Source organism: Myotis daubentonii, chromosome 15 (assembly GCF_963259705.1).
Source record: "Myotis daubentonii chromosome 15, mMyoDau2.1, whole genome shotgun sequence".
Classification (NCBI taxonomy): domain Eukaryota; kingdom Metazoa; phylum Chordata; class Mammalia; order Chiroptera; family Vespertilionidae; genus Myotis; species Myotis daubentonii.
Window position 1 is genome coordinate 59333425 of NC_081854.1, and position 14494 is coordinate 59347918.

Consider the following 14494-nt stretch of genomic DNA (forward strand, 5'->3'; position numbering starts at 1 on the left):
CTCCGGTGACACCAGGAGTCAGAGCCTAAGGCTTCTACTGATGATTCCATTGCATCAAGTTCTACAGCAGAAGACGCTCTGAAAGCCCCCAAAAGTGGGACCTGGGGCTGGGCGAGGAGGACCAGCGCCACACATGGCATCCCCCGCAGAGCTGCCGACTCACGGGCCCTAACAGCGGTGAGCTCTGGGACCTTCATTCTTTGCCCACTCAGAGGCTGGGTCTCCATCTGTTATAAGTTATCCAGGCTAGTGAAAGGGGTTTCTGGCTGCGGAGGTGAAACCAGCAAACACAAGCTGCTTCATCAGCGTGGCTCCTGCCCCCTGTCCAATGACATTGCTGAGAAAACAGCCTGACAGCACAGCACTGCTGACTGTCAGCCGCCTTATTAGTGGCCAGGTAGGGTGGGCAGGAACACACCGAGTCTGCCCAGCTGCTCCCAGCACGGCCGTCCCACCTCTACATCCTTTCAGATGTGACCTAGGTCCATGTCACTGTTCCCCAGAAGCAGAAAGATCCTCCCCGCCGCCAATCCACCACAGAACTTAACCCCCATCCAAATGGTCAGTCAGAAAGCTGTCCACAGACCAGCCCTACAGAAACGAGACAGTCCTGGAGCCCGGCTGCTGAGTCTGAGAGGTCACCCGAATTTAAAGCTTGAACCCAGGACAGGCAAGCAGAAGCCTCATCACCCTCAGTGGGGCTACAAACAGCAGAGCGGATGTTGTGCGCATGCACTGCTTTAAGAACGTGCTATTTCAGTTACATCAGCATCTCCAGGCTCAGAGCCTGTGAGCTGACAGCATCACATCCTGGTCCATGACTGGGGCTAGTGGTGGGCAGTCTCTGAACCCAGAGCCCTGGTCAGACCCAGCGCGACCTAACCAGACAGCACTGACCAAGGCGCCACTACCACAGCTCATGGCCAAGAACCCTTACTTGTCGGTTTCTTCTCTCCAGCAGCAGAGCAGGCTTGGCGGTAGGTGGAATACAGAGACGAGGGGATTTTATCTGCTCTGGATCAGAACAAAACATTAAAATCAGGTCAACTGTAACTCAAGCTAATTCTCAAGCTTACAATTCCAAAAACTTTAATAAAACAAAAGTATGTGACAGAGTAAATGTAATTACACAGCACTGTACATTATGACCCGTTCAGAAAAACCACTGCGTCACGCCCTCACTGGTGCACAATGCTGTGTGTTCACATCTGCCAGCAGTGGTTTCACTGGGCACAGAGATTATACATGTTTTTTACTTCTCTTATTCAAGTTTCAGAAACTTACAAATTTTAAAAGGGAACTTATACTACTTTAATTAATACTAACAAAAACACCCAAATGTGATTAAAAATACAAATTATAGAGTAGGTCCTGTGGTAAGGACAGGGGCGTTTACAAAGCACGGCTGGCACTGTCTCAGGGCACAGTGACAAGCCCAGGGACAGGAGCCATGGAGTCACCCTCAGAGGAGCCACAAGGGGCAGCTCAGGTATGGGACGCATGGACATTGGCATGGCCTGCCGGACAAGAAGCCTCCACATGAGCCATGAGGGCATCTGACCTTCCAGTGCTGCAAACCATGATGATACAAACAGGAGGAGGACACAGCTGAGCTCCAGAGTGAGGTCCCGTCAGGGGACCTGAAGTGAGGCAGGGAACACAGCCTGGAAAGTAGGAACCCAGGGGACCACCGACCAATTGGGAAGTGGAAAGCTTTTAGCTTAAGAAATAGAAACCAGCCTGCCTGGTGTGGCTCGGTGGTTGAGCACTGACCCAGGAACCAAAGGTCACTGGTTCAATTCCTGGTCAGGGCACATGCATAGGTTTTGGGCTCGATCCCCAGTGGGGGGCACGCAGGAGGTAGCCAATCAATATTTCCATCTACCCCTCTCCTTTCCTCCCTAAAAACTCAATAAAAGTACTTTTTAAAAAGTAGAAATCGCCAAAACCGGTTTGGCTCAGTGGATAGAGCGTCGGCCTGTGGACTGAAAGGTCCCAGGTTCGATTCCGGTCAGGGGCATGTACCAGGGTTGCGGGCACATCCCCAGTGGGAGATGTGCAGGATGCAGCTGATCGATGTTTCTCTCTCATCGATGTTTCTAACTCTCTATCTCTCTCTCCCTTCCTCTCTGTAAAAAAATCAATAAAATATATATTAAAAAAAAAAAGTAGAAATCAATGCAAACAAAAGAAAATGGAGAAATTCACTAAAACCCTCAGGCACCACTATCATTACTACTCTGAGAGGGAAGGCAAACACTGCAGCTGTTCAGTAAGAACAGATTGCCATAAAAAGAGCGTCTGGTGGCAGAAGTGAAACTCACGAAAGGACAGGCAGGTAAACCTGAAGAAAGAAGAGGGGAAAAATCCCCAAACACCAGACATGTAAAATATGTCAGAAGAGAAAAAACATCAGAAAAAAATCCAAGAACTCTAATATCTGATATCAAGAGCTCCAAAAAACCACGCCGAGGGCAGCAAGCCTGTAATGAAATAAGCTAAGGTGGAACAATAGTCTGGATTTGCTCCAAAATAACCCAGAAGGGTGGGTAAGTAGGTGAATTGAGGGCTACACATGAAACAAGACTGGCCATTTGTTGATAACTATGAAAGCTGGGTTATACATACTCTTACCTGTAGTTTTCTGTCTTAAATTTCTCATAACAAAAGGTTTTAAAATAGACAAAATTTCTTAGCACTGAAGGACATGGATTTCCAGATTTAAAGGCCCACCATCTGCCCGGTCAAGAAATGAAATCAGACCCACAGCAATCCACATTACTATAAAGTTTCAGAACACAGAGGAAAAATAAGACTACAGGCCTCCAGAGAGAGAAACACAGGGCATAGAACCAGAAACCATAAGTTTATAACATCTCAACCACAAGAGGCTCAAAGTCAATGGAGGAATATTTTCTAAGACTGAAAGGAAAACAAGCTCCAGCCTAGATTTCTATACTCAGCCAAACTATCTGTTGAACTTGAAGGCTCAGTAAGGTGTCAAACTTTTTTTTTTTTTTTTAATCTCCCATCCATCCTTTCTTAATGCTAACAATTCAGACTGGAGGAGGTCGGAGGGAGGCTCTGCAAGAGGTGTCTCCAGATGTAACTGTTGGACACTCGACTCTGAATGAGAGGACTCTAGGTCACTGGCAGAATCTGCAGGTGATTCATGATATGTACAAGGAAAATGGGGAAAAGACAAATATGAACTCCAGAGAAAACAAAAGAAAAACAACCAGATTCCTAAGGTCAAATCTGAACAGTGTTTATACAGACAGCCTTCAAAAATGAAAGTAAAAACTGAGTTTTTGAAGGACAGCTAATTGTATTGATGGAAGAAAGGTGAAGACTTTCTTCCACAGTGGATTATCAATTGACATTTCCTGAAACAGAAAAAGTGATAAGCAGCAAAATAAAAATGCTATTTAGATATGGAGAGAAATAAAATCAGCTAAGAGTTGAAAACAGTTGCGTCCAGAGAGAAAGAAGTGGCAGGGAGGGATGAGTGGTGGCTGTTTTTCTTAAAAATTTTAGAACAATAATTCTTTTTTCTAAACCATATTTAACTTTGACAAAACATTTTTTAAGACTAGAAATAAATGTCAAAAAATTAAGCTATATCACGCAAATACAAAAAAAGCTGGCATTAATTTTCCTCCTTTCGTGATTTTGTATCAATAACACTACTTAATTCCCAGACCAATCAATCTCCTACACGTTCATTGAAAAATGATGCTTAGTGGCGATACTCAGAATCAAAGAAATTTTTTTTAAATCTTTTGAGCCAATATTTTATAAATAAAACATACATGTGATAAAACGTCTCTACAGAAGAACCAGAATTCTCCGCATTGTCAAAAGCCCTACTAGAAACAGCCTGTCCTTGCGCACCTCTTCAGGGACTCGATGAAGGCCACCCGGGAGTCAGGGGCACTCGGGATCTGCGAGAGGAAACACGAGACTCCAGTGAGGTCCACACAGGAACGGCCTTGCTCTCCGCCACCTCCGTCCTGAGCTCGTGAAGATGTGTACTGACCACTCGAGGCGTGAGCAGAGCGGGCAGAAAGTGAGAGACATAGTAGGGCCTCCTGAATATGCTGCAACACAGAAGAGTGGGCTCAGACAACAGAAGCGTCAGGACGCCTCAGTGAACACAACAAAACGTCAGCTTCCAGTGGGGCACCCGGTGGGCCGTCTCTCATGGCTATGACGTTCCATCACATTTTTAAAGTCCCAGTTCATGCAAAGGGTAGTCATGCTGGTGACCTGTGTCCTGGGGAACCTGGATAACTCTGCCCCCCTGGCGTGACCATGGATTTGGGTCAATCCAAGGCCACAAGGGTCACTTCAAGTTCAGTGTGGGCTTTCTCCTTGGAGCTTATCTGGAAATCCCAGAAGTGGGACCACATTTTCAGAAGCAATACCTTAACAAAGCTACCCCACCCTGGTATCAACCAGAATTTAACAAGTTTGGGGAATCACATAAAATTCAACACAATTTTGGTATTTGACTCCCTATACTAGCTTCACACTGGTCACCAATGAAGTATTAATAAAAACCATCGTCCCTCTGAACAGTGTGGGTTCCACTCAGTCCCACCTGTTGGCTATTTTGGGGGTGCCCTGTGCTTTTCTAAAGAAAGCGCATGTCACGTCAAGGACCCCGCACCCGCCAGCTGCAAGACCATCGCTGGGACATTTACATTGACTCCTGGGTCTCCCCACAAACACGCCCTCCCTGCTGCTCATGGCTCTGAGAACAGATGAGGGACAACCCCAGCATGACCCTACCTGGCCTCCATGACGGCAATGGGAATTTTCCCTGTGTGTTCAAACACCTGGAGAGCCTTCTCCACATCCTGGGATGCCTGGCTGTGGGGCTGACTCCGTGGAGGGAGGAAGGGAAAGAACAGGAGACTTAAGAGAAGGCTTGTCATTTGAGCTAAAATACGCGGAGTCGATGTGTGGCACACTGGGAATTCAGAACCACAAAAAGGCATAGTGGCTTTCTCTCTGCCCTCAGCAAGTCAGACCAATGAGCAGCCGGTAAGAACACCGGGCCCCTGTGGGAAGCCACTGCCACCCTCCCGTCTCCTTTCTACCTCTCCTCTCTGCTGCCCCCATAGGACAGTCAAGGGCTCCAACTAAACCAGCGGTCCTCAACCTGTGGGTCGTGACCCCTTTGGCGGTCGAACGACCCTTTCACAAGGGTCGCCTAAGACCATCCTGCATGTCAGATATTTACATGACGATTCATAACAGCAGCAACATTACAGTTATGAAGTAGCCACGAAAATAATTTTATGGTTGGGTCACAACATGAGGAACTGTATTTAAAGGGCCAGAAGGTTGAGAACCACTGAACTGAAGGTTTTCAGGTGAGAAGGAGCAGAGATTAAGTTTGATACTTTTCTTAAAGGACAGCAGTAAATCATAAACAGAAAAAGGAATTAAGTATTTCATAATATTCACTTTAACAGCATCTGTAACAGTTCTCCGGCAACTCACAACTTTTAAGTAAAATGGTCTTAAAAAAGATAAGCATACCACATGGACACCTGACATGTGTTTTACATACATGCAGTTAACCTCTTTGTCTGTAATTCCTAGAAAAACATGACACCTCCCTGCAGTTTCACAGATACTTTGTCCACTCAGCCCACGTGGACGGCGATCTCCTAAAAGACAACCTTTCCACACACAGTGACTCTCCTGCTTCTGTTCTCAACAGAGAGACGTGACAGAACAAGCACTTGGGGCAACCGTCACGGTCCACCTGCACCAGGCACCCCAGGTCCCAGACAGAAAAGGCTCAAAGGCTCACCTCCATCACAGGAAACAAGAGTGTGCTTGGTGAGCAGGGGGGAGGACGGGAGGGACGGGAGGGACGGGGGGCGGGGGGAACACCCCGAGGCAGCAGCACCAAGGTGAGTTACCTCTGTGACGTCCCTGGCTGTAGACAAATCCTCATAGAGCCCCATGTTCTCCACAGAAACCTGCAGAGAAGACAGGAGCGAGAACGCTGAGGACCAGATAGGTGTGGGCAGCTGGAGGTCGAGGGGAGGAGGGAAGAGGGGAGGCCAGGACTTGCCTTCAGGTCGGCCAGCCGCGTCTTGGCCAGCGAGATGTAGTCTGTGAGGAGGGAGCGGTACTTGCTGGGGACCAGGGGCGGGTGGAGAATATGCACCTGCAGCAGACGACACAACAGGACATCAGCTTGCCAGCTGTTCCTGACGTTCGGGACGGGAAAGTCAGAGAATTAGCCAAAGCCCACGAGGGCAGAAGCTGGGGGAGAAACGGACGGAATGGAATGGAATCCTGGTGAGGGTTTCCACGTGCTCCCGAAGGTGCGCCTTCAGAAGTGGGCGGCCAGAGTCCTGCGGGAGGACCCGGGCTCTCTGCACACCTCTCCTCAGATGGAAGGCACCCCCGCCGCTGCCGGTGTTCAAGCTTCTAATCACCAGGCACCTTTCCACCTCAAAAGCCAGGGGTCAAGCATTCAGACAGGCAGGGGAGGCCCTGGAGGCATGAGCAATGCTCTGGGCTTCACCCTGTGATGGGTACACGGCTTAATCTATTCCTCTATCTATTCTCTCACCTGGATTCTATGAAATGTGAGAGTTTCTAGGTGCCCAACCTCCCAAAACAAATGCTGGGTATAGTTATCTAATTAAATAAAAGGCTTACAGAAATAAACACTTTAATCATGAGATTGATACAGACCTGTTATAAAAACTATGGTTTCCCACGCCCAGAGGTAACGACCCCTGGCAGTTTGGGGTATGTCCTTCCAGGTTCTTCTCCTCCAACATAAAAACGTATCGTTCTTGAATATAAAACATGGGTCGTGCAACACTCCAGTTCTCCCCATCTCAGCTCTCTGAGCTGCTCCAAGGAAGACCTGGGACAGCTCCCTGCATGGCCACCGGCCAGCGGGTGGTTTCTGGCCTTTCACCATCACCAACGCTTTCACTGAGGGCATGCCTACACCTAGCTGTTGGGTTTGCAGTGTTTAACCGGCACCTGCTGAGGAAGACCACCCTTGGACTGAGGAGGACGTGAGCAAAGGCGCCGGCAGCCGGCTTCTCACCTGCAGGTACCGGGGGGCCTCAAAGGGCACGAGGTCAGACAGGAACTTGAAGAGGAAGACCAGTGCCTTCTTGCTGCCGCAGTGGTGGCCCCTCGAGCTCCCAAAGGAGGCCTGGAGGGAGGTGGGTGTGAGGCACGGACAGCACGTGCCCTACTGTCCACGCGGGGACCTGTCAATGCAGCGCCTCAAAAACAGAAAACTGCTACTGGAAAGAGAAACCACAGAGCCAGCTGGTTCATACAATCCTGGATGTCATGGTGAAGCGTTGGCTAACGTAGGCTGAAACATAACCATGGTGTCTTGTGAACTTCAGAGGCACAATTTACTGCCTAACAAGGACGCTCCTCGGCAAGTTGGGGGACCTGCCAACTACCTACTGGGAGCACCAGCAGGTCAGCAAAGGTAACACACCTGGAACCAGTCTGCGTAAGATGGGAGCACGGGGCCCTCCAGCGCAGCCTGACGCACAAGCAGGAACGCAGTGACCATGCAGTCCGGGTCGAAACTCTCAAACGCACGGGCCAGCCAGCAGGTCGCCCAGCCTAGGCGAGAGGAACGCAGAAATAAAACGCGTGCGCTCTGCTGGGGAGGGAGTGCTCCCCTACGACTCGCATGCCCAATGCCAATGTCAAGGGACTGGAAACTGACAAGAGGAACCCAAACAGCAACGACGGAAGGCTGACGAGCAGCAGGCAGAGCCCGAGAGGGCACAGTGCACAGGATGCACAGGATGCAGGGCACCTTCAGGGCATCCTCGCTGAGATGGACACCATGATCCTCCTATTTTCCAACGATACTGCGCATATTGCACACAGACACACGCACTCGCACACCCAGAACGCCCCCGAAGCGCACCGGTCACCAGCCGCTGGGCTCCAGGGAAGCAGATCACCATTGTGGACACACAGGACAGCACGTGCTGCCAGTTCACCTCATGCGTCTCCAGAACTTCTTGTAAGTGGCCCAGCAGCTCCTCAGGACTCAGGAGCACGAAGAGCTGAAACAAAATGCCTGGGCTGTCAGAGCAGAACACCGAGGGCAGGAGGTGGACCCCCCCCCCCCTTCCTGTAGGCACAACTCAGGGCTGAAAGGGGACACTTCTGTGTCTCTCCTCGCTGCAGTGGTCAGTACTGGCTGGAACTCCAGAGCTCCGTGGGACATCTCTATGGCCCTCGTCCTGCCCTGTGACTCACCCTGCGGTACAGGCCGGTGAGCAGAGGGTGGGTCCTGGCGAAGCTCCAGTCCCTTTGCATTTGAACGGCATCAGAGACTTCACCAGGAGGAAGAACAGACAAAAACATCACGTCAGCAATCATCAGAAAGCTGGGTTTTAAAGCCGCAATGTCAAAGAACTACCTTGTTTTAATTTGCATTTTTTCAATTAGTGAAGATCACCATTTCCCTGCTTGTTAACCATTTCTAGGTTATAAAATGTCTCTCCTTGGCCCAGATACCTGCTGGTGATCCTATATCATATTTGCTGTTTCCTAATCCATCATTTGCACTTGAGTCTGGATGCTTTTAAACTTTAACTGTCAACACGGGATCAATGAGGATGCTGTGGAAATGAGAAGGGCTGGCACAGGTCCTCGGGGGCAGGACAGCAGCCTCTGCCAGGAGCGACCGTATCCCACCTGCGGACCCTCCTGGGGAGGCACCGAAGCACAGAGCTGGCTCAGAGGGCAGGGTGTGCATTCGGCCACATCACTAAGAGTGAACGCTTGTCACTGGTAGTGACAGCAGCCAAAGCACACTCATCAGGAAAAGGTGACATGAATATTAAACACTTAAGAAAACCATGGAACTACATAAAAAAATACTTAAGTTAATGACATATGGGGAAAAAACCTTGAAATTTAAAAGTATGACTGCATCTTCAAAAATCTATTTAGAAAAAAAACGAGATTTTGTGTTAAAGCTACTTCTACTTTGGTGACGAGAAGGATGAGTTTTTCTTTCCATGCTTCTTTAATTGTAAATTTTCTTAATGAGAATGTTATTTTCAAATGAAAGGATGGTTAATGATAAAACGTTCTTCATGATCTCAAGTGTCTGAAGCATTAACAGGGGCCCAGGCTCCTGTCCAGGGAGGCAACGGTCCCCAAACAAATGGGTCTGGAACCCACCTTTCAGCACCGGCTGGTGAGTGAGTATCTGAGTCAGCGTGTGCCTGGAAAACCTCTTTGGAGAATCTGTCGAAATTATACTGCGGAATGTGTGTCCACTGAATCCACTGAACCTGCAAATGGAGCAGAAAGAGGATCTCAAGAAGAGAGATGCCCGCGCTTTCCAGCAGTGACAACCTCCCACAACAATATGCCTCTCGTCAAGGATCCCCTCCAGCCTCTCCAGAAGAGAAGAGGAGGCACGAGAAGCACCTGGTGCAGAGCCCCAGCTCCTACTTCATGGATGCAACATGCCCAGCAGGCTATGCAATCACCACCCTCTTCAGCCAGGCACAAACGGTGGTTTTGTGTGTTGGTGGCTCCACTGTCCTCTTTCAGCCAACAGGAGGAACAGCAAGGCTTACAGAAGGATGCTCCTTCAGAAGGAAGCAGCACTAAAAGCACCCCAAATCAAGATGAGTGGGAAACCATCCCAATAAACACATTTTGAATAAAAAAAATAAAAAGACACCATACTGTCAAGCAAAGCGGACCTGGACGCTGAGGCCTCCACTCCCAGCTCAGGGGCTCACAGGCTTGCCCTTTCTGTGACCTTGAAATTCTCTCTGCCAGGCCACCATGCCACTGGCTTAAAATGGAACCCAGGGAAGTATAGTTTCAAGGAGAGAGAAAACCACAAGCAGGCAACAAAGACCTCTGCCAAGCCAAGGAGAGGGAGGAGGTCAGACAGAAATCAGCAAGGGCTGGGCCTACAGAACCGGGGGTGGAGGATGGGGAGTGTGTGATGAAGGCCCAGAAATCAGGGGCCTGGGCCCGATGGAGGACTAGGGCCCAGCAAACTGCCAGGGTTACAAAGCCTCGGTATCCCTGTCTGAGGTGGGAATCAGACAGCGGGGTTGTGCCAAGCCTTGCGCAGAGACTGGCACATGTAGGTGGCTCAAACTCAGCAACTGTCCCTAAAACCAGCAGTGACCTGTGGAAGGAGGAGGGAAAGAAACAGCCATCCCTCAGAGGGAGCAAGACACCACTGACAGGGCAGGAGGGATGAAGGGTGACCAGGGTTGAAGTGGGGCGTGCGCCAGGGTCAGCCCCACTGATTCCTCATGAGAGAAAACCAAGTGTCCCAGCAGTTCAGCAGTTACATGTGCTGCCCAGGGTCATGAATACGAGGGCACCGGGCAGAGGGAGGACACAGGGGCCCCAGTGTGCCACCCAGACTGTTAGGGAATATCTGATATCTGATTTTACTGTAAGTATTGGCAACTAATTTAAAAAGAAGCAAACACACTGACGATCATTATTTGATTCCTGGGACATAAGTTTGAGCAATCTAGGCATACTACAAAATTGCATAAAATTTAGAGAACAAAACAGTGTTTTCACTGTTTAAATAAAGCACTGAATTATACAGCACAGTTGAGGACCATGGAATATTTGTGGAGCACCAGAGCAAAAGCATTAGCGTAGAGCGATGCTGAGAAATTCTCTGGGTTTCCCAGGAGAGAGCCAACTTCCAAGGTCAGCCTCGCCCATGTGACTCTGAAGTGAATGCAGACACCCCATGTCCAAGCCAGCATGTCTACGTGCAGCTCCCGCCACAGAGAGAGAAAGCCAGCACGACAAAGCCAGGCTTACTGTAGGCTCGGCGGGAGCTGGAGCCAGCTGTGTGCCCCAGAAAGCCCTGCGGGGGGCCGAGAGGGCCACACGAGGGAAAGAGCACGACAGTGAGCCGGTCACTCTGGTGGGAAGAGGGGTGCACCACAACCAGCAGGAGTCTGGGCCTGGAGGAATGAGGGGCCCAGAGAGGGGGTGCCTAGCCTCCTGCCTCATCTCAGAGAAAGCAGGCGCACCAGGGGGTTTCAGTGCTTCCCAGCTGTCATCTCTCCTGACACTGACACGATGGAGTCACCTGTTGGTATTTAGTGTCTAAAATACCTGGGGCCTCTAACCTAGTGAGCACCGCCCCCAGAGTCCCCCAGGAACGTACCAGCACCTCACGGCCTTGTGCGCTGAGGACTCCTCCTGCACGCCAGCGGCCAAGGTTTCAAGTGCGACTGATGCCAGAACATGGGAGCAGAAAACAGACAGCACATCATCACAGTCCATTAAAAACAACCCGACTAAGTGTTTCTAGACAAGGCAGGCATTTCATCCTTGGTAAGAGCCCCTCACTGCCAAGTTGCAGACCTCCCAGGCCACCTAAACCCCCAGAGGGCACAAGGCCTTTAGAGTTCCAAATGCCTCAGTGAAGCCTTTAAAACCAATCAGAATATGTACAGTAGACAATGAAACGTCCCCAAATTCACCCTTACACATAATCATTCAACAGCTCTGGAGGAGCTGAGCCAGGAGAAAAAGTGAAGGCTAAGTTTATACCAAAGTACAACCAAAAAAGGGATTTTCTGGTACAAGGTCTCCACAGGGAGATATATACAAACAGGTAAAATATCTGAAACCGAAAGGCAGAAACTGAGAAAATTCCTGGTAAACAAACTGAGTCCTTTACAGTCTGGGGCACAGAGCAGTGCACTCACAGAGCAGCATTCTCTGCAACACGGCCACAGCAATCTGTGAACACAAACGGAGTTACCGTGACTCAGTCACATCCGTGAACCACACAAGAAAGGTAGTTGTCACTCTGGAGTCAAATACAAAACTAACTTTTCAAAGAGGAACACTGCTAAGATTTTCTCTTAGGTCCACGTATCATCCCAACACCGAGGAAACTAGAAGAGTGAAAGGCAGACTTTCTGGAAGTATCTGTTGTGATGCCCCAGAATGCCCAGGCCCTGGTCACATGCCGCTGGGCCCGGCCCCGATTCCCACGTCTGTACCACCCAGGTGCTGTCCGTGCAAAGTCCTGCTGACACTGTCTGGACTGGAGCCGGGAGAGTGGCCCCTCCCCTCCTCTGAAAGCACAGGCTGCATTCCGGGCCATGAAGACCTTTGCCCCCGAGCACTTTGGGAACCAGAAGACACGGGGAAATGACAACCTGTTCCCACTTCCCACACCTACTGGATGAGGGAGGGACAGTATGGGGGCAACTCATGAGCACAGCAAGGTCAGCCACTGGTCCAGGGCTGTCCAAGGAAGGAGCCCATGGTGGGTGGAGGTGTAGGGGGGCTTATTCAACAATCCGATAATGCTTCACCTTTGTTTTTCCTCCTACCTGGGGCATCTGTTCAGCCTCCACATTTCTTCTCGGACCTGAGATTTTCTGAAATCCCCTCAAAACAAACATTTGCACAAAATCTGAAAACCACAAAAGCAAAGTATTTACATACACTGCAGTCCCCGAGCAGCCAGGAGGCCAGGAGTCACACAAGATCACCCTCCTCAGGGGCTAGGAGGGCAGACCCTCAGGTAGCTGTGAGGACACACTTGCTCCTGGCCCTGGGAGCCCTGCAGGTCACTACCCACCAGACGCCACACACAGTATTCACCAGACCCAAGCTAAAGCTCTGACCGAACTAGACTCGTCTCCTTGCCATTTGGTTCAAAAGGAAAACACAGCTGACCCTTGAGCAACACAGGTTTGCACTGTGCTGGTTCACTTATCCACAATTTTTTTCAATAAACATACAGTCAGCATCCAGTCAACCTACCTCAGATCAAATCCGAGCCTGGGAACCCACATATGCACAGGGCCAACCTAAGTTTTCAGATTTCCGGATGGGTGAGGCATTGGTGCACCTAACCTCCATGTTATTCAAGGGTCAACTGTACTTATAATGAATCGAGTTTATAAGGGATTTTATCTTAAAGTAGCTTCTAAGGGTTTCTTGGGGACTTTCAGCCCATCCCTTACACCAACACAAGAACCTTTACAGAAGACCCCAGAAGCATTACATTCTGGAGAATGAGGCAGGAAGGGGACTCAAATCTTCTGGAAAGGTTAGAGTCGAGAGGGCTAAAATGAAAGATTTTCTACCTAATCTTCAATTTAAACTTAAACTGTCTGGAGCCAGATTAAGGATTCAGGAATCATAGAGAGTTGTAGGAAATCATGTGTGTAGATTTCACTCCTCGGAGATTACTGGCTCCCAGAGCAGCAGGAGAGGGCCCACTCCAAGGGAGAGATGCCCAGGAAAACATGGGTGACCAGCTCATGCCCGTTTGGACTTAGATAAGGATTCCCACCCCAAGTTCCCCCTTGGCCTTTCCTGCGCATTTTAAAATAAATTATAATTAAGCCCACAAAAAGTTAGTGGCCCCATCCCTAACCACCTTGTAATCGGTGCTCCTACCCTGTTGTTTCCTACAACACGTTCTCTGTGGGGGTGAAACCGAGCCTCAATTAGCACAGCCCTCCTCCAACTGGGATGCTGAGGGAGATTCCCTGCCAACCCCTCGTGAGGGCTTGTCCCTCCTCATTCAGCAGGTCATAATCCACAAATATTTAACTTAACACACTAGCTACAGGCCCCATAACATCATGGGTCAACAGGCTGACTTACCAAAATTGCCACACAATTCAAGTTAAATGCAACAGGTATGGCCCAAGATGACTTGATGCTAGATTTCCACACCGTGGGTGTAAGGGCCTTTTCTGCATCCCACAGATCTTCACAGCAGAAAACTGACCTAAAGGAATTCCCCCACCCCAAGAACCTGCCTGTGATGAACTTACCAGAGAGCATAGCCCTGGTGGTGTCGACGTGCTGACAGGTGTCTTCTGTCTGCTCACACAGGCAGCGCAGGTTCCTGAAGAGCCACGCCACCACCGCCTGCATGTCCGAGTGGCTGGGGACAAGCAGACAGCATACCTGAACCCCTGCTCCACAGCCACCAGGCCATTTTCTTCTCACTCATTTTACTCAGCAGCTTAGGCCACTGAGAATAAGCTAGCAACCACCTGAGCCTTCTGTACCAAGAAGTTAGGGACACCTGCTACTAACATCAAAAATAATAATCTTGCCGAAACCGGTTTGGCTCAGTGGATAGAGCGTCAGCCTGCGGACTCAAGGGTCCCAGGTTCGATTCCGGTCAAGGGCATGTACCTGGGTTGCGGGCACATCTCCAGTGGGAGATGTGCAGGAGGCAGCTGGTCGATGTTTCTCTCTCATTGATGTTTCTGACTCTCTATCTCTCTCCCTTCCTCTCTGTAAAAAATCAATAAAATATATTAAAAAAAATAATAATAATCTTCAAGTAGTTTACTAATACTTATTTGGAATAGCTTACTATTGTTGGGAAGGGGGGAAGGAAGTTCAGTAATAAGATAATCATACAAATAAAACAGACAGCAGCAATTACAGGCTGTAGGTTGTCACC

General features: G+C 49.6%; 1 protein-coding gene and 1 pseudogene across 3 annotated transcripts in view; one reads left to right on the top strand and one right to left on the bottom strand.

Moving 5' to 3' along the window:
- FANCA (FA complementation group A) overlaps positions 1-14494 on the bottom strand; it is a 39599-nt gene that overhangs the window by 19578 nt on the left and 5527 nt on the right. For all 3 annotated transcript variants that reach the window (XM_059668173.1, XM_059668172.1, XM_059668171.1), the window contains exons 7-21: positions 13851-13963; positions 12390-12472; positions 11754-11787; positions 11207-11273; positions 9220-9332; positions 8287-8363; positions 7949-8090; positions 7505-7635; positions 7094-7204; positions 6095-6190; positions 5940-5999; positions 4795-4883; positions 4040-4100; positions 3895-3944; positions 938-1014 (exon numbers count right to left, since the gene is read on the bottom strand). In XM_059668173.1, the coding sequence (XP_059524156.1) occupies positions 938-1014; positions 3895-3944; positions 4040-4100; positions 4795-4883; positions 5940-5999; positions 6095-6190; positions 7094-7204; positions 7505-7635; positions 7949-8090; positions 8287-8363; positions 9220-9332; positions 11207-11273; positions 11754-11787; positions 12390-12472; positions 13851-13963 (1304 nt within the window). The remainder of the gene's footprint in view (positions 1-937; positions 1015-3894; positions 3945-4039; positions 4101-4794; positions 4884-5939; positions 6000-6094; positions 6191-7093; positions 7205-7504; positions 7636-7948; positions 8091-8286; positions 8364-9219; positions 9333-11206; positions 11274-11753; positions 11788-12389; positions 12473-13850; positions 13964-14494) is intronic.
- On the top strand, positions 9404-9725 carry LOC132217654 (small ribosomal subunit protein eS27-like; annotated as a pseudogene).